Here is a 24051-nt window from a genome sequence, read left to right as displayed (position 1 = left end):
ACTACAACACCATATCGAAAACTCAGCCCCAAGAAGAGGACGTTTTGCCTCTAAATATATTTATAATTTAGAGCTATGGAATAACCTCTTCTGAGAGAAATCTTGCCTCATCAAGCAACTGATGCTACCTCAATTATTGATAATTTTATGGAAAACATGTTTATTGAAAAAAAATTTGCTTACTCTAAATTCATTAGAAACCTCATCACAAAATGCGAGCGGTTCCTTTCCGGCCACCTTAGCAGCCTTCTGAACTTTGAGACCATGCTCATCAGTTCCCGTCGCAAAGATGGTGTCGGAAGCTCCCAGAATCCTTTGCCATCGGTGAGCAGCATCAGCCAAGCATGCCGAGTAAAGGTGACCAATGTGAGGTTCTGTGAACAGAAAATACACAAGAAATAGGCAGAGGAAATTTTTTCCAAGATTTGAATAAGAATTTATTTCGATCAGGTGCCAATCAAAATAGAATATATGTATATTTATGTTTTGTTTACATGTACATAACACCTTCATTGGGTGATATATTCAGGGCATAATCTTTATCAGGTGCTTTCTAATATCTAATCACTAAATATATATACTGGTAGTTAACTTCTCAAACGGCTATATCAAATACAAATAAAAATATTAATGAGAGAGTGCTAGATTTTGAGTTTTAAATGGCAGGAAACTGCCATATTTAAATTACCAGGAAAAAAAATTCAATGACTACTATGCTTTTGTAATATTGTATTGTTTGATGATACTTGAATAGAGTTCACATTGCTGACCTTTTACCGAGGCATTAAACAGCCTTTAATCATTTTTGTACTGTCTTGTGAATGTGCTTTTTTTGGAGGGGGGGTTATGATATGTATATTATGAATGATGAGCGACAATGAAAATGATCTTTAACTGGAATTCTCAATGATTTACTGCCTAAATATCACTATATTACATTTTGCTGGTTTGTACATGTATAATAGCATATAGCAGGTACACACTAGCACCTAACAAAATGAAAAATAAATCTAATGTTTGGAGGTATGTGATAATATTTTCATGCACACTAGATAAAGAGAATAATATAACCCGACTCTACCGGCACTTACTTGCATTCACATAAAATATTGGAGTTGTGAAAAATGGACTCCTTTTAGATACAGGGGCCTGGCTCCTATCTTTTCCCTGAACAGAACATCTAAGAACCACATTGGAATGGATGCACCGTGAAGTGAGATGGGAGCGACACCATTCAAGGTGACGCAAAGGGCTTCTAACAAATGCTCTCATCATGATGATATCTATGTTGCCATCACCATCATTGTCTCACTACTCCTGTAATGGGCAAAGCATACATACTGAGTAAATAAAAAAAAAAACAAAATTAAATCAATTGGAAGTCCTTGTAATGAACATTTAAAGGGAGGGAGGCATGCATTTGCCAATAAATATCATGAATCTCACCTCGATGCTAAAAATATCCCGCAAGTTAGATCAGTTGAAGCAGGATTTAGCAATGATTTAGGTGAGATTCATATTTACCGTCAAATGCACAGATTTTTAAATCTAGCACCGCTCATGATTTTGCTGCCCTCTATACGCGTCTGGTAGCTAGGCTTCATAACAGGGCAGGTCCAAGCTATTTGACTTGTGACATACGGGACATTTAGAGACTTTAAAGTTGTGTAACATAAGAAATAAATGCACAACAGAGAATCTGTTATGGATTTTGGAAGGCCAGTCATTCCCTCTTTATTCATGAAAAAAATTAGTGATCTACAATTCCATTAACGATGTAATATTTTGATTAATATGCACTGTGACGTACGGGACCAGACGAAAGTTGATTTTTTTCAAAAAAAGTCTGTCATTAAAACTCTGTGAATTGGAATAAGCTGGAAATCTCTCATTATCCTGTTTTCATCTTGTATCTTATCAAGTTTCATTAGCCATGAATGAAATGATACAACTAATTGGTGTTATTATGTAATAGCTCAAAATATGAAAAACCGCCCTGTGACGTACAGGACATGTGACGTATGGAACATTTGTCCATGGGTAAAACGAATGGGGAAAGTGAAATTTCATCAAAATTTATAATTAACTTGATGCAAATCAAAGTAAGTTAATTTTTACATGGATTATCATGATTGATATATATTTCTTTAATAGCACACACTGAAACAAAACATAGCAAACACTTTACGACCTTATAAATATTATGAAAGATGTCTTGCAAATAATTCCATGTGTTAAACGAATGGGGAAATTGAAATTTCATCAAAATTTATAATTAACTGGATGTAAACCAAAGTAAGTTTTACATGAATTATTATGATTTATATATATTTCTATTATAGTATTTGATTAAACAAAACATAAAAACTTGTATTACTTTATAATTATGAAAGATTTAATTAATAACATAACTAATTAATACTAATTAATGTTATTTATTACAAATTGTAACTTTATTATCAGCCTTTTACCAATATTCAACCACTAATATAATATTATATATCTAAATTTACATTATCTTTGCTCCTTATTGAAAAATAACCCTAATTAAAATTACACAGAAATCCTATGGTGTGTTCCGTATGTCACACATTTGTCCCGTACATCACAAAACTTAATTAGCTGATATGATTAAACATGAAATAAATTCAGTAAATTCACTTTTATTTTTGGATGTATAGTAATATAAATTAGAACTCTCCAAAGATTGAAGAAAACTGTTCAACTTTTTCTTCATTAGAATCTAAAAAAACATGCTAAATTGTGACGTACGGGACACTGTCTGCTGGACACCAGATAATTAACTTAATTAATTAGTTTTCAAAATCATTTTTTTCTCAAATGTTGCATGAACTTAGCACAAGTTCCCACAGAATTATTTTCAAATATATAATTTGCATTATCTGCAGATCAAAAAATGTGATGTCCTGTACGTCACGCTAATTAATGATTTCTTGGAATCGTGACCTTGGCATTCATTAACTTTACGTTTTCAGAAGAAAAAAAATATAGGGCAAAAAACTTCATAGTATAAGCTTTAAAATGACATGCAATTTGCTAGATTTAGGCAAAGATTTAATTTGGCTTCAGAGGGGACAATAGCTTGGACCTGCCCAACAAAGAAGACAAGATGGCGAATATAACAGACTGTGAGTAAACGCCCCTGCTCTTCATTATTTTTCGAATTTTTAAAAATAGATACATGCACCATTAGTGCGTGTGGTGGTAGATATACCCCATTTTAGTTTGGGCTCAAAACTCTTTAAAGAAACCAAGTATTTTGGAGCAACATTATTGTTGGCAAAATACTTGGTGCGTGTAGAGCAATGACATCCCGTCAGTGGAGATTAACCACGTCAGTGATATGACAATTAAAGGGATGGTCTGGGCTGAAAATATTTATATCTAAATAAATACAATAACATTCAGAGCAAAATGCCGAAAATTTCATCAAAATCGGATAACAAAGTATCAAAGTTTTTGAATTTTAAGTTTGTCAATATTTTGTGAAAACAGTTATATGCACATCGTCATTAATATTCATTAGGTTGGCTGATGTGACTTCCCCACTTCCCCTTTTCTTATGTTATTACATGAAATATTAAATGTTTCATTTTTTTCATACATTGTGTGAATCAATTATATATCTCCATTATGATGAAATAAGTTGTGGTAATAAATAACTAATGCACTTAATCAGTTGTCAATCCAATTGTTTTAGTTCGTGGTAGAAAATTTTTGAATAAAGTATAAACCTAAATTTATATAATAAAATACCAAAGAACAAGTGGGGATATGACATCATCAGCCCACCTAATGAATATTCATTAAGATATGTCTAAAAGAAAATAAAACTGTTTAACTGGAATAATGCAAATCTAGTTTAAAATTCAAGAAAATAATTTTGTGATTTGTTATCCAATTTTGATCAAATTTTCAGCATTTTGCTTTGTGAATTTCACTATATTTATTGAGATATAAATACCTCCAGCCTGGACCATCCCTTTAATTTCTAGGTTTAACGTAGGATCAGGGTGTGAGACGTCTCGTATTTCCCTGGATCATCCTGTATTTTGTTCCTTTGTTCCTGCGTCCCAGCAAACCCGTCCCGAGATGCCTATTTGTCCCGTATTTCAGAATATTGAACAACATGTATTTAATACTTAAAAGTGACAAATTTTCATCAAATAACCAAAAGATGACAAAGAGACAACAATAAAATGTATTTTCTATATTTCTTTCCTGGCCCTTTCTCTGTTTTAATTTTCTTTCTTTCCTTCTCTCTTATTTTCCTTTATTAAATATCCATCTGAAGGGCCTATTTGCTTCCTCCTCCCTTTGTCTCCCTTTTCTTTTTGTTCTTTCTCTCCTTCCAATATTTTCTCTTTTTTCATTCTCTCTTCCCTTCATTCTTCCCTCACCCTCTTTCCTCCTTTCTTCCATTGTGTTTTATTTTTCCCTTCTAAATCTTCCCTTTATTCTTTCTTTCCTTCCTTCCTGTTTTTCTTTCAAAGAATGAAGGAAACAATTTTCTTTCCATCATTCTTTCCTTCCTAATCCTTTTTTCTTTCTTTTTCCTTTCTCTCCTTTATTTTGTCTTTGAGCATCACACATTTGTTCATCTTCCCTTCTATTCTTTTTTCTTTCTTTCTGAATTCATTTCAAAGTATGATGGAAACATTTTTTCTCCTTTATTCTTTCTTTCATCCTTCTTTTATTCTAACTTCGGCCAAATCGTGGTTTTGGAAACCACTCATAGATTTGTGTACGCGCATTTGTGTACAAAGTGAATGGAGGTGGAAATAGGGAACCGTGCGTGCAACTGAATAAAGCGCTGCTGTATGAAGTGAATGGTGGTTACCTATATCACGATAATGCCGGCCTAACTTCCTTGTATTTTTTCCCTTCATTTTTTTTTCTTTCTTTCTTCTTAGATTCTTTCTCAATTCATCTCTTTCCTTTTGTATTTTAATTCACCTTCATCCTTTCATTCACCCTCCCTTCCAATTATTTTTTTCACAAGTCTAACACTGTGTAGCCTTCTTTGTCGTTTGTTCCGTATCTCATTTCGTGAAATCTGGTCACCTTGCGTGGGATCCTCCTAGCTAGCGCTAGATGTGTTACGAAAACATACAGCGAGCACCACTATGCCAGTATACGAGACGCCCGGGCCGCCCCGGGAGCTGGCTTGCTATCCGCGGTATAGCCGCTGGCGATACCCAACATTAGAGGTCGCGCATACAAAGCTCAGAGCTAGGCATAAAATCGTTTCCAGACATACATATGCATTAAAATTTTATTCATGAAAGCAAATAAAAGAACTATGGGACCTCAATATGAATTAAAACCAGGATAGGAAGAAGAAGAATCTGTTAAATTTGACTTTAGAAACGAAACTTGCCTTTCTTTGCATGGCCTTTTCAGCTTGGATACGATGTAAGTGACAGGTATCGTTTATAAAGCAAAAAATAAAGGAAATAAATGTTTTGAGTTCATATTTGTGGCATGCAGTCATGTCCTCCGCATGGGCTTCACCGCAGAGGATTACCTTTTATCTATTGTTTTGGGGGGATTAAGGATGGGGAAGCGACAATAGATATCCCCATGAATAAAGGATAATCCTCTGTGCTTGACGCCCCTGTACATACCCCTCCAGGGGCCCGTTGCAGAAAGAGTTGCGTTTACGCAAGTCAAAAAATCAATCGCAAGTCCCAAATGCGCGCTGTTGATTGGTTGAAAATCAAGTTGCGCATGATTTTTGGAGTTGCGATTGATTGCAACTCTTTCTGCAACGGGCCCCAGGTTAATTCTGATTCGTCTAATAAATGCCAAAATCCAATTGCCAACTTGTCTATTATCATTTGGTCTACCATTTGTTCGTCCACTTACCACATGGTCTACTTTCATTTGATCTAATTACATTCCGTCTAATAACCAGTTGGTCCAATGGCCATTTAGTCCATATTCTATTTGGTCTAATTGGACTAGATGATAAATTGAAAATGGATGAAATTGAAGTTAGACCAACTAGTCATGAGACGAAATGGTGATTAGACAAAGTGATAATTGGACCAAATGGTTGATGGACCAATCGGATGTTGAACGAAAAAGAAAGAAGACCATGTTGTGAGTGAACGAGTTGGCAATCCCCCCCATGGATGCAATCAATATAGCATAAGCACTGATTGGAGGGAGTGTGTGTGTGTGGGGGGGCTCAAATATAAACTCATAAAATATTCATGATATGAATCTCTTGATTCATGCCATGGCTTGTAACTCTGGGGAAATGCATTTTTTCTTATTTTTTGCTGACATATCACATCACTCATATTTTATATCTCAACAACTCTCTCTGGTCGCACGTACATATGTTCAAGAATAGTTAAAGGGGAATCCAGCCTTAGCCATAAAATGTTGTGCTTGGAAGGAGAAAATTAAATTAAACAGAATGGTGAAAGTTTGAAAGAAATCGGACCAGCAACAAGAAAGTTATAGACGCTTTAAAATTGAGATCACTGATACTATGTAGATTTCAAATTGGCAACTGAGTAAGTAAATTATGACAAGGGACAAGGACAACTTTCCCATAGGCCATGTACTTTATTTTTATGGATTTGTGGTTTTCTCCTAAGCACCCATTCCCCTGGGGCTGTGATCTAAATATAACCCAGGTAGTATATTGTTGTATGTCGCAATGAAAGAAAAATATAATTTGAAATAAAACTTTTTGGGAAAATGACATTTTAGCCATAATATGTATTGGAGTACATGGAAGAGTAGTCCTTGCCTTACATCACTATGACATCCCATATGCGGCCAATTTGAAGTCTCCATGGGTATAGTGATTACCAATATTTACATCTTTTAAAAATTCATAACTTTCTTGTTGTTTGTCCAATATTGTTCAAACTTTCACCTATCAACTTGTCTGAATTTTCTTTTCCTTATAAAACAAGTATTTATTTGGGTTGGATTCCCCTTTAAGGCTGAAACCTCCTCGGCGTAACTTTAGGCCTACTTGTTTCTGTATGAAATTTACTTAGTGCAAGATAGGGTGTGGGTATACTCGTCAACTGATATGATCTGATCAATTATATATAATTTTAAAAAATATGCAGTAGACTCGACTAAAGTCAACCATCATCAAGTCAACAACATTTTATCAGAGCACATCATAATAAAACATGTCATCCTTATCTAATTCTTCTAAGATCAAATTTGCAGAAGTCAAAGAGATTTATATGTTATTGTCTGAAAAGTATGAAAGACAAAATTTTATTTCATCCCTTTGTATTTACCCATTTGCTTTCTTAATAGGAAAACTTTCTCCATGATAAAATTCAGGAATTAGAACCCTCCAGGGATGCAATACTCCACCAAACATCCAAAATGTAAAAAAAATAATGTGATACATATTTATGAGCATACATTTAGTGGGATGAGTTTCACAATGAAAACGTTTCCAAGCTTTGATGAATATATATGAAGGGAAAAACAGCACCATATCATATGAATTTCAACAGGGTGAATATGAATGGTAAATTAATATGCCTACTGAAAAAGAAGAGAGAATAACCCACAAAATCGACATTCTAATTATTCTCAACATATAGTTCGACAGTTGGACGGGTGATTTCAAGTCCGGTGTTGGCATTAGAGTTGATGTTAGTGTTGGAATTTGGATTGTTTCCCCTAGCTCCAAAATCTATTCTGTATTTGTAAAGCTGATCCAGACCACATTATTGACATATCAAAAGCTAGTGTGACTTTTCAGGACCATCTTCATTTTATGTTTGGTATTATATTTGAGTAAAAATTAACCTAACACCAACACCAATAAGTCAACACTGAACTTCAAATCACCCAATGACTGGTAAATGGGATGTGACAATCCAGGGGCAGCAAAACGGTTTCCAAGGGGGGGGGGGGCTGACCAATCACAATCATATGGTCATTTTTACATTTTTGCACACGGTTTTGGAAAAAGTGGTGGGGGGGGAGGCCGAAGCTCCGCCAGCCACTGCTTCTACGGCCCCTGCAGTCTATTGTTACAGGAGGATTACTTGGAACAAGTTGAATTAATTACAGGTACATGTATATCTAAATGAGAAAATTCAATGGAACAGATCAAGTTTGAAAAAAGTGAATAAGAAATTGAAGAGCATCAAGCACTTATGTCATGTAGATCCTCCAGTTGGCAATGTGACCAAAATCTGTGATGTCACACATGTACAAGTTCTATCATTACTTATGTAGATACACCTATATTTCACTTAAATTTCCTCTCATCTATCGCAAGATAAAGCTTTTTTTCTAATGAGGGAGCAGGTTCCACTTTATATCATGGATGAATTCAGGATTTTCCAAAAGGGGGGCACATTTTCCCGACAAAAAAAAATTGACAAGCAAAAAAAAAAGGTTTTCAACTTAAAATAACAACATTCGTCCACACAAATTTTTGACAAGAAATTTTTGACAAGAAAAAAAGGTCTTCACTTTCAAAGGGGGGAGGGGCACACTTCTTTTTAACGAATTTCAATTGTGCTTCTCAAAAGGGCGAGGGGGCAGCTATGCCCCCCTGGATCCGCCAGTGGATCAATTATTTGTCCTGAAAAGAGATATAAGTAGTTTTTTTAGGGTGGGGGTATAAATGGGGAAGTTATATATGTGCAACATCTTGTTCACATTGCCAAAGGGTAATCTACATAGCATTAAGCATTATTTTTTTTTTTACATTTACAATTCTTGAAGCATTACTTCTATTTGTACACTATTACTAAAATTTTTGTTTATCTTATTCATCGATTTTTATGCTTTCACACAAGTTAACTCGTTCTCATGATCACATTTTCTTTTTTGCATGGATGCAAACTATGTTTTTGAGATTTTAAACTCTGAGTTTACATACATGTGTCTGTAATAAAGTTTTTAAAGCAAACATGTTTGAAAATAAAAAAAACACATTACCATAATATCTTTAGTGACTGCAACTCAATAGCATGTTTAATCTGTTTTCTTTATTTACAACGTCACTGTATTTTTTTCTTCAAATTTCATATAAAAACCGGATCAACAAAAAATATATACTTTATGAATGTTAAAGGTGCTAAGTAGAAGCTCAATATACATACAACAGCCATTTATATGATTAAGTTTATAACAGTACATGCAAATTGCACATAGAGGCTGGTACAGTATTCTGCTAGTGTAACCTGGCTAATCTTAGTCTATGCTTTTAAAGGCCCATTGCCAACAATACATGTACCTACTACCTATTACAGATTGTTCATGTGATTTGGCAAGTGAAATTATCATTTGGCGATCGTCATGTGATAAAGTACTGTTTAAACATCATTAGTGGCAGTGGCTATTCTGCAAACAAAAACCGTAATTGACACTTGATGCTTCAATCAACAAATGTGTCAACCACAAAAAAGTCAACCAAAAGTCTACATGTACCACAAGTTGAAATGCAAAATACTGTACCTCTCTACTAGACTTAATAATTATTTAAGACCACTGTCAAGTGCTTTAAAAGACCCCAAACATACAGGGGTTTTTGCCTGAAATCAAGCAACTACCATTGGAAGACTCAATCAACTTATAACAAAAATAACAATAAGTTTCTACCTAACATATCATCACTAATATTAAACTTTTACTATTATGTAAGTATATAGCATTTTCAAGTTGGTTCTCTTGAATACAAGATAACAAATCCAACAAAATACATACATGTAGGCCTACCTGCTAACATTCCTAGTACTATAACATCGCAGCATATGAATACATTATCATAATTAGAATTTACTCTGTCATATAGAAATCTGTTCAGTTCAAACAATTCATCACAACTAAACTGGTCACTGAACATGACCCTTATTTCTTATGAGTCATAAAATACAAAATGAGTTTTGCTCCCATGGGAAGTTGTTCCTACCAGTTGTCACAACACAAGATTGCCAATTCAAAAATACAGTATGTACAATTTGCAGCCATAACTCATTCCTTGTCCTATTTCTTTCAAAATGTTATCATTCTTTTCTCATTTTTCTATTCTTTCACACACAATTTTATGATTAAGATTGGAGTCCTCCATAATTAAGAAGGCCTAAGAAACATATCTAAATACTGAAATCCAAATATGGTTTTCAAAATTCCTTTTCCCTCTGTAGGTTATGACAACAACAACAACATAAACTTATATGCTTACATCCTACATTAACAGAACACTACATTCTGTCAATACCTAAAGAACATCATTTTTTCATCTCAATATCTTGCACTTAACTTTTTACAGAACAAAAATGTAAGAGGTTTTAAGCATGGTTTATTTGACCTATGGAAAAGCCTGGTGAATCTTCACAAGGGCACAGGATGGGATAGTGACCATCTTACTCAGATTCCGACTGAGGAATTGCCAGCACCACCTAGTTAGCTGCCGGTAAGCAAGGTTACGGTATCTCCTGTGGAAAGAGTTGCGAAACGGAAACAAAAAAAAGGCAAATACACTTAAATAAAACACCAATAAACGCAGAACTGTAACACCTTCCCCATCCCCCTACCACCACCATGTCTAATTTGGTAAATGAATTTTACTAAATATGGTGTAGGAAAATATATCTTTTAAATGATTTATTGGAATGGTATATGAGTTGCGTGGGACCATTAATGCTGTATGGAAGTGAGACATAGGCTAGTATTCTGAAGTACAGTTTATGTACACTGTAGGCCAGGCATGGTCAAAGTCTTTATTTATTATGGGTAGCTAAAATGTCAAAAATGTACATGTGTTTTTATCGTACATTTAGTGTGTTCTTTTACAACTCGGTGAAGAAAACTCTTTACAGTAACATGTAATTATTCCCAGACAAATATGAATAAATTAAACACCAAATGTGAACTCTTACTTTTCCTTTAGCTAACTTTCACAATTGGCTATTCATACTTACATGTACATCACAAATTTAGACCTGGTGGCTGTTTCATAAAGCTGTTCGTAAGATAAGAGCGACTTTAAGAATGACCGGTGAACCTTTCTTACGCGCTAAACCATCGCGATCGAATAGTATACTATTTACCACAAGGATCACCAGTCGTTCTTAAAGTCGCTCTTTACTGATGAATAGCTTTATGAAACACCCACCAGAGTTTAACCCTATCTAGGCCGGGGTATTTTGGGAGTTCATATGGCCGGGGGGGGGCCTCCCAGGCCCCCCCCCTAAGATCTCGGCCGTCGACCGCGCGATCGCGCCGAAAATTGGCATGCTGGTTGCCTGGGACATAATCTCCAAGATTGTATAGTATTTTTTTTCGTGCGAGTCGCTATTAAGTGATTATGCTAATTTATGCGTAATAAGTATGCGAAATCATACTTTTTCCTCTAACTCCCTAAATAAAGCTCCAAATGTACTAATTTTTGGTATAGAAACTCTTTGTGGTGTTCTTAGCAAGTGTACATGAAAAAAATTGCGATATCAAATCATTTTCTTATGTATTTTATTGTTTTTTGCAATTTCTTATGTATTTCTTTGTTTTTTTACCTTTTGCTTTTCTTTGTTTTTTCAATGAAATTTGTTGGGGACTCTTCTGTGATCATAAAAAGCATAAAATAAATACATTTAGAGCAGCAAAACTAAAAATAATCATACATTTATGAATTTTGGTTGAAAACACAATTTGCATTGACTTTGTACACGAAATCACGTTTTTGAGCAATTTTCGGTCTGACATGCACTTACATAATGTTGCGTAATTTTGGAACCACGTACCCGGAGGACGCAAAGTTGGTCTCAAAAGTTGCGCAAGACTTGAAAGTAAAAAGTCAGCGAGTGGCGCGGTCAAAAAATTTCGCGCGGCGAAAATATGGCGCGATTTGTTGAGGGGGGGGCCTCCGAGGCCCCCCCCCCGGCCTAGATAGGGTTAAACTACTGTAGGCAATAGTGTCAGCCCTGCGGAATGTAATGTTGATGGTTAGGGGGAAACATATATGGTGGAGAAGTTGGGTTATGAAGAAATTAGAGTGAAACAGATGGTGATGGTGAAAAGTGTGTTAGTTGACAATGACATAAAGAGGAGAGCTTGGGAGAGGATTCATAATTTTTTCATTGAAACAAATAAAATCTGACTACCGGTACTTTATTCTTCAGATTTTGATCAATTTTTAAAAAACTTATCCACATTATCCACACTTGTCATGAAAAATACACTGTTCAATTAGCATATAAAGAAACTGACAAAGGTATAACAGCTATCTTGACCTTAAAAGAATTCTTTTGTTGCTTTAGCATTAAACTTACTCGGTGTCATTGTGAATATATGCATTCTTGAATTCCTGAAGGAACTGGTAGAGCGCCGTCTCAAGAACATATTTGTCCAAACACACAGGTTGAAATCCTGGATGTTCTGTAATGCAGTTCAGGCTATATTGCTCAGCCTCAAATGCATTCATCTTTCTGATGATCATTTCAACTTCCTTGCAGCACACAGACTCCTTTACCGTTGTCATTGCTTGACAACCCCCACAGGTACACCTGAATTTGCATGCAGGAAAGCAAAAAAAAAAGAAACAGAAAGAAAAATTTTAATGCATTGGAAAAGGAAGGTACATGGAAGTACAGTTAGAGACATGGCAATAGACTGATAAAGAAGTACTTCAAATTGTGCTTTGATAAAACAAAATCTAATCAAAGTAGAGGTTAACCAAAGAGAATAGCAAAAGATTTTTTTTTTTCCCCTATCCCCTACTAGAAAATCTACATGTACATGTAGTTTGAACTTCTGGTAAGAAAGTTTCAATTGAAAAAAGAAAAAGAATTTCAATCAGTCTAGCAATTTTGCAGATCTGCAGCAGGGGCTTGGGCCATGGAAATGATGGAATGGTTTTAAAGTTGGGGGGGGGGGTGTTCTGAGACTGCTGACTGCAAAAAATGGCAATTTTTACAGTTTCATACATGTACACATTTGCTATGAAATGTAGAAGGGCTCAAGGCAGCCTTACCCCTTATACCCCCCCCCTTCACTGGCAGATTAAAATCAGTGTCTTGTCTTATGATTAAAAAGACCCTCGGGGTGAAAATTGACATTTTCACCCCCGAGGTTTCTATTTTTGCTCTAACAGCTAAAAGTTCTAGGTCTTTCAGCCCTAAAAGTACTAGAACTTCACTTCTGACACTAACACATCATTTGTTTAAATTTTAACAAATATTCATTTAAAGAAAAGAGGAAATAATTTTTATTATGAGAAAATGGGGAAAAAACTTGAGACAAAATAAATGACGTTGAATTTAAATCAAAAGCTAAACAACCAAATCCTTAGTTTAAAATTTTAGTGTCCCTTTCTTATCTAGGCCAGATTTAGTCTTGAAGTTGAATTTGCAAAAGCAAAATATAAAACCAACATCTATGAACAATTACACGCACTAGATTGTTCTCGAAATTTGACGGAATAAAGCCATATATTTTTTGTACTTCCACTCTTATAGATATAGGCCTATTATTTATTCTGAACCTTATCCATGTTTTCATTTTCAATTTTACTTAGTGGGGGTGCAGAGATGGAACCCTTGCCCAAAACAAGTGTCGTGAGCCAATGCAGTTCAGCAAAACACAGAATACACAGAGACTGAAAAGTGAAGGCTTTTTGTTCTAGCCCCAAACCCCTACTACTACTAGCCCTAGAATCTTAGTGTTTAGTGTTATGCCTAATTTTCATTTTCCCCCTTTCCTCGAAGGCAGTGTATACAGCCACACGCGTGTGTCTTTACCATCCAGCCACACGCGTGTGGTTATATCCAGAACACCTATCTGTGGATACCGCCACACGCCGCCAGTAATAACAGTAAAACACGTACCGTATGTAGGCATTTCTTCATTAAATTCTTACATTCTAAACCCCTTTGATATCCTTAGATCGTTTCAATTTCATTCTCACCGTCTTCTCTCCTTGCTTTTCTTGTCTTGTTACAAACGGTCGTCTGTTTAACAGCAAATTCTCTTTTTCTACTTGTGTCGATTCTGGCTTCCTTCGCGGTGGCAGACCCATACAGCGTTAGCGCAGCGCAGGCTGTGTATGTCTACTACTGCGCTGCGCTAACGCTGTATGGGTCTGCCACCGCAAAGGAAGCCAGAATCGATACAAGTAGAATAAGAGAATTTGCTGTTAAACAGACGACCGTTTGTAACAAGACAAGAAAAGCAAGGAGAGAAGACGGTGAGAATGAAATTGAAACGATCTAAGGATATCAAAGGGGTTTAGAATGTAAGAATTTAATGAAGAAATGAGGTTATTTTGATCGTGATATAGACGGTCAGACCTACATACGTGTTTTACTGGCGGCGTGTGGCGGTATCCACAGATAGGTGTTCTGGATATAACCACACGCGTGTGGCTGGATGGTAAAGACACACGCGTGTGGCTGTATACACTGCCTTCGGCCTTCTTCAGACAATGGCAACACTTGCCAGTCGTTGTTTCCAATCCGGTAAGCCATCGCTGCCTCAGCTGCTTCCTCCTTGGCACGTTTTTCAGCGTCGGCCTTGGCCTGAGCTTCCGGGACCAGCGGCTCATAGTCATACGGCTTTAATGTACCCAAGGCTGCAGAATACGCTATCTCCACAAGATCATCATCGTTAGACTCGGATGATTCTTCGTCGTCGGATATCTCGTCATCGCTATCTCTGTCACCCGCCTGAGCATGTTGTTGACATTGTTCAAACATTCTTTTTAGCAGCTCTTCCAAGGCTATGCTATTCCCTGGAGCTGAAGTCTTCGTTGATTCTGCCATTCTAACTTTATAATATTCAAGCAAGGCGGAAAAGATCGATCGGAATTCAACTACGACATGCACGTGGTTCTGAATTTTCTGACTTTTGTTGGTCTGTGGGTGGTCCCCCGATTTCAAAACTTTCTGAGAAATCGTATTGTTTTTTTGCAAAAATATAAGTTATGATTTCAATCAAACACTTTAAAATAATTTAATATAGTAGTAATTATAGACAAAAATATAAAAAATATGTTTTTGTTCACTAAAATTGGTATATTTTATTTTTTTAATATTCCTTTTAATGAACGAGGATGTTTTCATTTGGCCCACACACGTGGATCACTGCAGAATTCCGCAGAAATGTACACGGAGCAATGGGGATCGGAGGATTGTGTACGTCAATATAGGGGTACGTGTTAACTCTATGGTGCAGCTACAGGGGTGTGTAGCACCACCGATTCTACAGTGGATCAAGTCCCAATTACGTTCAGAGATTGAACTACTAGTACTGCTCTGTGGTTTTGTGCGCATCATCTTCTTCTCTAATTCATTTCAGTGAGAACGGTTGACAGGTCGAAAATCATGATTAGGCCTATGGGCTGATAATTTGGTAAGATACGTGATACGAAGAAGGACGATCTCGGTTGAACTAAGTTTTTAGTAAGGAGCAAACTTTTTAGTCAAACTTGATAATTTCCGACTGGAACAAACTGCCTACAGAATAGTGGAGGCAAAATCAGTGGAAATGTTTAAACATCTGTTGGATAAATTTTGGTGGGGGGAAGATTTAAAACCTCCATTTCTCAACGCACGTAAAGTTTCACAACTGTTTAGACCGTCAATTACCATGATTACTAGAAGTAAAGATCGGAAAATCTACATACAGGAGAAGTCCTTCATTTCCGTACCGGTTCCCCTTCCGTACCTGATGTGATGTGAAGAATTGGCCGAATAGTTTTCCTTGCTCATGTTGCTTTTTTTAGACAGACTCAGATCAGTGAAGAATGGTTCCCAAAACCAATTTCACGATGATGCCAATGCAATGTTTGACAGATCTAGATCTCTATCATTGAGGAGGGGGGACGATCCCCCCTTAATTTGTTGTTGAAGACCTTTTTTTTTTTTTGCTTGTCAATTTATTTTCCTACGAGGCTACGTCCCCCCCCCTAAAATGTTTGGTATGAGACCTTTTTTTTTTTTTTTTTGCTTGTCCCCTCCTAAAATTTTTGGCTTCCGCCGCCAATGTCTATGTAGATCTACCATATTTTCATACTTTGTCTTTGAATCTTTCATGTCTTTAATTATTTTTTATTTAGTCTTCATATATATCTAATTCAACTTCTTTATGGTTTTCCAACCGTGACATTCACCGGCCCCCTTTTCACCAATCTAGCTAAAGTTAGACTCTAGAGCTTAGAGTGTGCCCCAACAAAAATATGTACATAAGTTTTTTAGTGCTCTCTGGTGAATAAGAAAGAATAAGTTTGTAATGAAAACAAATCTAAATGAGTTGAAAAAAATAGTATTTTTTGTTACAAATAATAATTATGATATTTCAAGGACTTTGAATGATTGTTATTGACAATTTCCTAAGTACGTGCTTGAATTAATAATCCAAGGTTAAAAATAGTAAATAGGCAAAGGGTCCCTTACATTGTCCTTGGTCTTGGATTTTTGGAGACATTTTTTGATATTTCTATGTTTTGTGCATACATGTAAGATGTAAGTACATGTACCATGTTCCTGCTGTAGGAAAGTGACCTTGTCCTATTAAACTGCTAATAAAAGTAATGAGAGTCCAATATCATCTGACAACTTTATGATAAAATTCCTGTGTCACTTTCTTTTCCTACAATAGGTGATTCCTTGAGATGAGGAGAAAAGCACTCCCATGGCTTGAATTGGCCTGGTTGAGATTCCTGTCAGTTCTCATCACTTTCAAAGTATGATCTGGACCTCAGCTGCTGCTGTTTCCTGTTTTATGTTGGAGATGGACACCACAGATTTATATACCTCGGATCTTTTAAACTACACAACATCAATTCCATATGGTGCTGTCTCAGATGCTGTCTTTGAAACTCCACAGTGGACGATCATCCTGGAGGCAACCACCCTGTCCCTGATAGCCATTGCAGCGGGTGCCCTCAACACCATCATCATCTACACCATCCACAAGAAGACTTACCTGCAGAATGCCAGCAACAGATTCATCTACAGTATGACCTTGGCTAACGCGGTAATGTCGTTCACCGTGTTGCCTTTCAACCTTGCAACCTGTGTCCTCCGGGAGTGGATCTTTGGTGTGGTGATGTGTAATCTGATGGGGTTCATCTCGCTGTGTACACTGACTGGGTCACTCTTCAACGTGGCTCTCATAACACTCGACAGGTAATTCTTTTTCAAAGATTTCTCCTGTGTCAATTGTCTGCTTTTCCTTTTTTTAGTGGGGGGAGGGGGGGGAAATAGGTGGAAGGGGTGGACGATAGACTATACTTCAATCAATGCAAAATCATTTTTCGTACTGTTAATATTGTCAAATATATATATTTTTCAATAATTTTTTCGAGAGTTATATCTGATCACTAATTCAGCTTCAGCTACAGAAGCAAACAGTTTATCACATTTCTGGCATACCGATTCTGATAGATTTTTAAGGTGGGGGATGGACATCTGTTATGATTTAATTACATTCAGTCAGTAAAAGAAGGAACATTTTTCATACAATTTGAATCGGTCAGTAAATTCGCATGATTGAATTTTAGTTCTTCTAGATGTGCCTTTTGAAAACCATTTTTCCAAGGACATTGTTTTAGAACACTTGTTTTGTAATTGTTCTTACAGATATTATGCCATTGTTCAGCCAATGATGTATCCTCTGAAAGTAACATCCAACTATACCACTCACCTTATAGTGTGCGTTTGGATCCTCGCACTTGTGTGCACTCTGCCGCCCTCGTTTGGCTGGTCAAGGTACAGCTTCCAGATGTCCAAATCAGCCTGCATGGTGGACTGGCATTACGAGAAATCATTTTCAGTATTTTATGCAATAATGACGACAGTCTTCCCCCTGTTCCTCATATGCTTCTGCTACGGGAATATCCTCAAAGTTGCGAGGAGATCATCGCGTCGGGTCAGCCATGGCAATGTTGTTGTGGAGGAAGCGATTCAGAAGATGACAAGGAGGCGGTCAAGACGAACATCTCTGCTGGTGAACATCCGAATGAATTCTCCAACAAAAGCCTTACGGACGGTACTGGTCACAGTCAGTGCAATATTAATCACTTGGTGTCCTTTCATAATAGAATTGATGTATGAGACGGTGCATGGCGATGAGCTTATAGCTGATTGGTTAGAAGCCGGGGCCATGTGGCTCTCCTACTGCAGCCTTATATTCAACCCAGTAATCTACGCTATCTGGAACAAGACGGTGCGGAACGAGGTCCTTGGGATGTTCTGCGCAAGGTCACTTAAGCTGCAGTGGGCCTGGCGGGATGATGATAACATCCTTGCAAGGCGTAGAGAATCAAGACGTCTTAGCATTAGTGGGAGTATCACTGATCTAAGTTACACTTCTGCTTTGAGAAGAAAGTTCACTCTTCAAAGCACCCAGGTTACCAACACAGGACAGCAGACATCAAGCGGCGATTCAGGTTAGTTCTTCGAAACCCGATATCTGCAGTTTGATCATCAAGATTGTAACTGAAACTTATGTTGTGCATAAACCCAGGATCATGCAATGTGGGATGTGCCTTTGAGATTATACATGTACCCAATATCTCTATTTTTTAAAAAAATGTTTTTGTTGGCCTAGCCTAGCTGTAGTAAAATAGGAGCGCTTTGAGCACCTATACATCTTGTGAGGTGTTCAAGGTTTTCCTAATTATAGATACCCCATATTATCACTGAATTATAATCTATATAGAGACACATCCATTCTAGTATTGAAACGTTGTTGTTGTCGGAGGGGGGGGGGGCAATAAGTTTGTATAGTTTGAATCTTGGAAGTCAAAATTGATATCCTTTGGAAAATATAAAGTGAAACAAAATGGTTGGAATTTTATGAAATTTTGTTGAGAAATTAAATAATTTGAATTGTCAAATAATAGGTCACTCTGTAAAATCACATGTATGAGAATATATGGATGATAAATAATTAACACTAAAATACCATTTGCAAGTTATTTTGATTAAAATCAGATAGTTCCATCTCTATCTCATATTATTTCAGTTGCATCTGGAGTTCACCTGGCGAGTATCATCGAGTCTTCCACCATCACCGCACCCGACACTGGAAACAGCTCTTCTGGAAAATCCAAGCTGGCCAAACTGAATTCTGGGGTCAAGAAGACAAGGGTTGAAACATTGAAGACTGAACAGACCACACAGATCAGCACTACTGCGCAGGTTCACCGACCGTCACAGATGATCACCAGGTCAATGTCGGGTCGAAGTTCAACTTCAAAGGTCATTGCGAATGGAGGAGGGAAAAGTGTCGGGAGTGGAAGTCGTAAGCTCAGTATTGTTAGCTTTGATGAGAGCACTGTGAGCTGATGACTTTGATATGAATGGTAAGTTGCCACTTGGTCTACAGAAACTTTGTCTACTTTCCGTTTGGTCTCATCCCAGAACTTTGATCTAATCCCATCTTGTTTACAACCCATTTAGTCTGTTTATGAGCCAAAATTGCATTTGACATTGTAGAAAAAAAAGCAAGTGTGGATACTAGACCATCTAGCATGAGACTAAATAATTGTGAGCTCAAATTAGTATTAGACCAAGTAGTAATTAGACCTTAGTAATAGTAGACCAAACAATGGATTAAGTAAAAGTATTTATTTATTATCCATAAATGGAAATTTGTGTTGTTTACATGCCATGCATAAACATAATGCAGACAAATTATATAAATTGATACGCATTTACATTGAACACTGGCCTTGGATCCTAAGTTAAAACCCCACCTTTATAGTATTTAGCTTTGCCATTAAAAGAAAAATTACCATGGTAACAGAGTTCAGCAGCCAATCAAAATCAAGACCATCGTCCATAGTAGTTTTCATAGTGGCAAACTACATGTAGTAGGACCATATCATGGTTCTATTATGGATAAACAATAAATACAGGTGTTTAGCTTTTCTCTGTCTTGGGCTGAATATACCCTGTAATAGAGCATCTTGCCCTTAATCATTGTGTCGTGAGTTGTCATGTGCTTGAATTATTGTGTACGTCCCACCTTGAGTTTATTCATTTTTTAGTCTTTGTATTAAAGTGTTTTCATTAATTGGGTTCTGAAATATATCCTTGAGGCATGAGGCTAGAATTACATATAATTGCAAAGATGATATAACATGAAAAGGCTTGAAAATAACATTCATTCTTGCGCAATCTTATTTAAAGATTTTAAAGTGTACAATGCATGTGAGGAAAAGAATTAAACAATTCATAATTTAACCATATTTAAAAAAGCAATATTTTGTATTTTGCTCTAAGTGCATGAGGTAAATTATCTGGTTCATGTCAGTCTTGTTTTATACAAAATAATAATCACTGTTGTATTGAACCCGATGTTTAAAAATATTTGAAAATTAATGAAATATCCTTTACTCAATTACTTATTGATAATAAGTTTAATCATATTTACATGCTATCTGAAATTATTTGTTGCTTGCATTACATGTACAGTATGTGTACATGTGTGGTTTGTCTGTCAGTCTGTGAATTTATCTGTCCATGTGTCAATGCTGAATATTTTGATATACAGGTAGTACATGTATGTGTATATATAGGCCATATCTGTTTGACATACATTGTCAATATATGATGTCTTCCTATCCCTAGTTTGTGTGCTAGTTACTACAAATAAACTGCAATGTGAGGTATATTTGTGTATTTGTTAATGACAATGCAGAACATTTGATTGTGTGCCACAACCAATTACAAGCACAAGGCTCTAGCACAACATGTAAGTGTGTATGTTTTTACAGTGCACATCCAAGATGCCTGCATCGCCATTAACACGAAACCTGTGCATTATTTGTTTTATAAAATTGGTCAGCAGTGCTGACAGTTAATGTTATTTTCTATGCATTGCACAAGAAAGGAGGCCAACATCTGCTTTCTTTTGTGACATCACATTGATTGCCAGTATATGTGCCTCTGTTAGCAGTCCTTGGAATGAACCCTCTGTTTTTTTTTGTCTCAAATGTTTTTTTAACTGTTTTATTATCCGACAAACTGGTAAAGTTGAAAAATAGGATTTAATGCATCCATATGGGATGAGACCAAATGGGCTTTATAATATTAAAGACAGTAGCACTCTGCCATGCATAGAGCTGTAAAATATCTCTCTAATTCTTGTGTGCTATTTCTATTGCAGTTATTTTCTGTCCTTGTTGATTTGATTTTCATGTTAACTATACTTAATGATAGGTATTCAGTAAACAATAGACATGTATGTATTTAAGGTATTGTTTAACTTTGTGAGCAGCCGATTTAAAAAAATTCTCAAACCAAGATGAAACATGTGTACAAGTGCATGTATTAGAACTAGTAAACCCTGAAAACAACCATTATTGAGAATGAAAAGCTAAAACTACAAGGCAAACCCCGATTTTGTAAATAGGCGTCTTATAGACGCCTAAATAGTACACATAAGTGTATGGGATGAAATTAATATGGTGTTTCCGGTCACTTTATATTTCAATTTTTGAAGCACTAAATAATTACTTTCGAACGCAATTTTTTCTGGGCTTCAATTTTGTAACATATCCCAGACACAGGTGACAAGTGTAACCTTCTAGCTCAGATTTTTTAAAAGTCAAACCATTGTTAACCAATCACTTTAAAGATATATGCCAAATAACCCAAAACAGTATTCAACTCAGCAATAAATTCAGTATTAAATATTTCTTTTTTTTTAAAGGTTTCAAGTAGTACTTTGAAGCTTTTTGCCAACTATTTTTTTTATATTTTTAAAGAGAGGACAACAACTGCTACATCTTCATGAAGCAAATTATTTGATAACCTTTGATGGGAAATAATTCATATGTACTTAAAAGGGTACTCCACTAACTCCAGGCTGAAACTGGGCTGAAATTGATATGATTTGAACATATAAAGAAAAATTAGACAAACAAATCACTGAATAATCTAAATATATTTAAAAATGAAACTGTTCTGGGCATGTTTTCATGAATGTTCAATGAGCAAACTGATGATATCATATCCCCACTTGTTCTTTTGTAATTTGTTGTAAGTGAAATTAGGTTCATTTAAATTGTTTTAATGAAATACATATCATTGAAGGTACATGTATGCACAAGATACTTTTTAGAACAGTTCCAACATGCATGAGGAATGTTTCAAAGGTAACAAGTGTGTGTATTACATGTACATGATGTGCATTATTTGTTTTATATGAAAGTGATGTGGATCCTTGTTATTTGATATAAAACGATACTCCTCTCAAAACCCTGATCAGTCTGTAGGTTTAGTCATTAGTATCAGTCATTAGGCATATTCAACCCACCTCGATCAAAGGTAAAAGACAGTAGTTGCAGCAAACAATTATTTCATGAGAAAGTCTTTTAAATCAAGGTTTGTTGTCAAAATATTATCACACTTCTAGATCTGGTACAATAATGTAAACTTATCTATTTGTAAAATCATGAAAAATCGATAATTCTGTTGTTCACTAAGGCAAAAAATCATATGTGGGACAGTGTATTAATATTGCTTCGAAAAATTCCCAATATTTGATGGAATTTCGTGCTTATTTTGCTAATTTCTCAGGTATTACACATTTTCTTCCAGAGACTTTTGGCACATATTTTTTATTTATATATGCAAACACTTTGGTGGTAATTTCATTGGATTCTGTTCAAACTCATTTTGAGATCATTACCACAACTGGTATTTATCCTGAAGAAAGTACCTGTTAAATTACAAGAACATGTTCAGGCTAGAAAATAAATGACAATAATTATTTTTTGCATTCAAACCGACCAGAAGAACACCCCTTCGGGGTAAGTTCTCAAATTTACGAGCATGCAGAGTATAGTCTGATGAGCAGGCAAGGCACGAGATTCAAGATTGCTAGCTCAGCAGCCACTCCAGCCAATAACTAGGATTCATATCACCATCTTGTAATACCTGCCATATATGACAGAACTATTTAATTTTGTGCTTGATCTCAATTTTGATAAGTTTGTATAGTATCAATAGCAATTTGTATTTAATTCTGTTTGCTACTTGTGCTTTAATTTAAATGTTTAATGTACTGTATGTACATGTCATATTCTTTGGAAGTAGATAGAATATTTAGTTGTGTGTAGAGACTATAGAGAACAAATAGAAATAACATTGATAGGTTTGTTCTGTTCCAGTCAATTTTTGAAGAATTCTGGTATTTATTACTCTTACAGTTGACTATCAGCATTGGTGCTTGTGTAAATTTGTAACTTCTATTTATACTGTTGGAATATGAAATAAAACTTTCATAGAAAACTCAAACATAAATTGTTTTTGCTCATCAATTTTTAGAGTACGCTTATCTAGAGAATGACAGGAGTAAAGAGATACCAACTTTTATGCAGTATATATATTCATACCATTCTGTGTCAAGCCCGGGTGTCAAGTTTCTTGAAAATTTCTGCTTTTTATATTGTCAGAACTGCCAACCATGATTGTGAAAAAAAAATGTTATTCTGTTTCATTTCATCCTATTTCCAAGCCTAAAATTCTATTTTTCTTGAAAAAGAACCAAAACTCATCATTTTTACAAGTTTCAAAAATCATATTTCTCGAGGAAAAATTCCATTTGGTGTTACTTTTCCCTTATAAATCCTACTAAATTGGATAATATCCTACTAATTGACAGCTCTGAGTACAGAAAAAGGTGGAAATATTTTCGTCACCTAAAATGCTGTTAAAAGGCCCTAAAAATATATATTTTTGGCAAATTGGCAATGCTGTTTAAATAGGTTGGCATCTCCCCATTTTAAAGCTATATTGTTACAAGTGAGTGATCTGGGGTCCATTTCATTAAACTTGTTATAATAACAAATTGACAATAACAGTTATAATCCACTGGAATCCTTCAATCTCATTGGCGATAGTCAATTTTTATAGAAATCTTGCATTTGTTATGAAACGGGGCCCTGATGTTTGTGTAGCAAGCTGATTTGCTTTTCAATCAAGGTAAAGGGAATATACATGTCAGTTTCACAAATAATCAGCCTTTTTTGTACATCCAACCCCCATTTTTCTAAAGTTTTACTTCACTTCA

At 35.7% G+C, this 24051-nt stretch overlaps 2 protein-coding genes across 2 annotated transcripts; one reads left to right on the top strand and one right to left on the bottom strand.

The window, feature by feature from the left end:
* Positions 1-8976: 8976 nt before the first annotated feature.
* LOC121429815 lies at positions 8977-14880 on the bottom strand. The gene is made up of 3 exons (XM_041627054.1): positions 14464-14880; positions 12300-12533; positions 8977-10466 (listed from the first exon to the last, which is right to left on the bottom strand). Exons 1-3 carry the CDS (start codon positions 14784-14786, stop codon positions 10340-10342), a joined length of 684 nt encoding a protein of 227 aa, XP_041482988.1. The 5' UTR covers positions 14787-14880; the 3' UTR covers positions 8977-10339.
* A 397-nt stretch (positions 14881-15277) lies between these two features.
* On the top strand, positions 15278-19458 carry LOC121430361 (G-protein coupled receptor 161-like). Its single transcript, XM_041627646.1, has 4 exons — positions 15278-15375; positions 16624-17153; positions 17607-18415; positions 18994-19458. The coding sequence occupies exons 2-4, from the start codon at positions 16711-16713 to the stop codon at positions 19314-19316; spliced, it is 1575 nt and encodes a 524-aa protein (XP_041483580.1). The 5' UTR covers positions 15278-15375; positions 16624-16710; the 3' UTR covers positions 19317-19458.
* The last annotated feature ends 4593 nt before the right edge of the window (positions 19459-24051 follow it).

The sequence above is a fragment of the Lytechinus variegatus genome, chromosome 16 (assembly GCF_018143015.1).
Source record: "Lytechinus variegatus isolate NC3 chromosome 16, Lvar_3.0, whole genome shotgun sequence".
In the NCBI taxonomy this organism is placed as follows: Eukaryota; Metazoa; Echinodermata; class Echinoidea; order Temnopleuroida; family Toxopneustidae; genus Lytechinus; species Lytechinus variegatus.
Note: the sequence above shows the minus strand (reverse complement) of the source record. Positions and strands in the feature narration are given on the sequence as shown.

Excerpts from the sequence above, each read along its gene's own strand:
- LOC121429815 (XM_041627054.1), bottom strand. The coding sequence starts at position 14,786 with ATGGCAGAATCAACGAAGACTTCAGCTCCAGGGAATAGCATAGCCTTG. Across the intron at positions 12,534-14,463 it reads CGGATTGGAAACAACGACTG|GTGTACCTGTGGGGGTTGTC; the intron begins GCAAGTGTTGCC and ends ATGCAAATTCAG. Across the intron at positions 10,467-12,299 it reads TATATTCACAATGACACCGA|GAGATACCGTAACCTTGCTT; the intron begins GTAAGTTTAATG and ends CTCTTTCCACAG.
- LOC121430361 (XM_041627646.1), top strand. The coding sequence starts at position 16,711 with ATGATCTGGACCTCAGCTGCTGCTGTTTCCTGTTTTATGTTGGAGATG. Across the intron at positions 17,154-17,606 it reads GCTCTCATAACACTCGACAG|ATATTATGCCATTGTTCAGC; the intron begins GTAATTCTTTTT and ends TTGTTCTTACAG. Across the intron at positions 18,416-18,993 it reads GACATCAAGCGGCGATTCAG|TTGCATCTGGAGTTCACCTG; the intron begins GTTAGTTCTTCG and ends ATATTATTTCAG.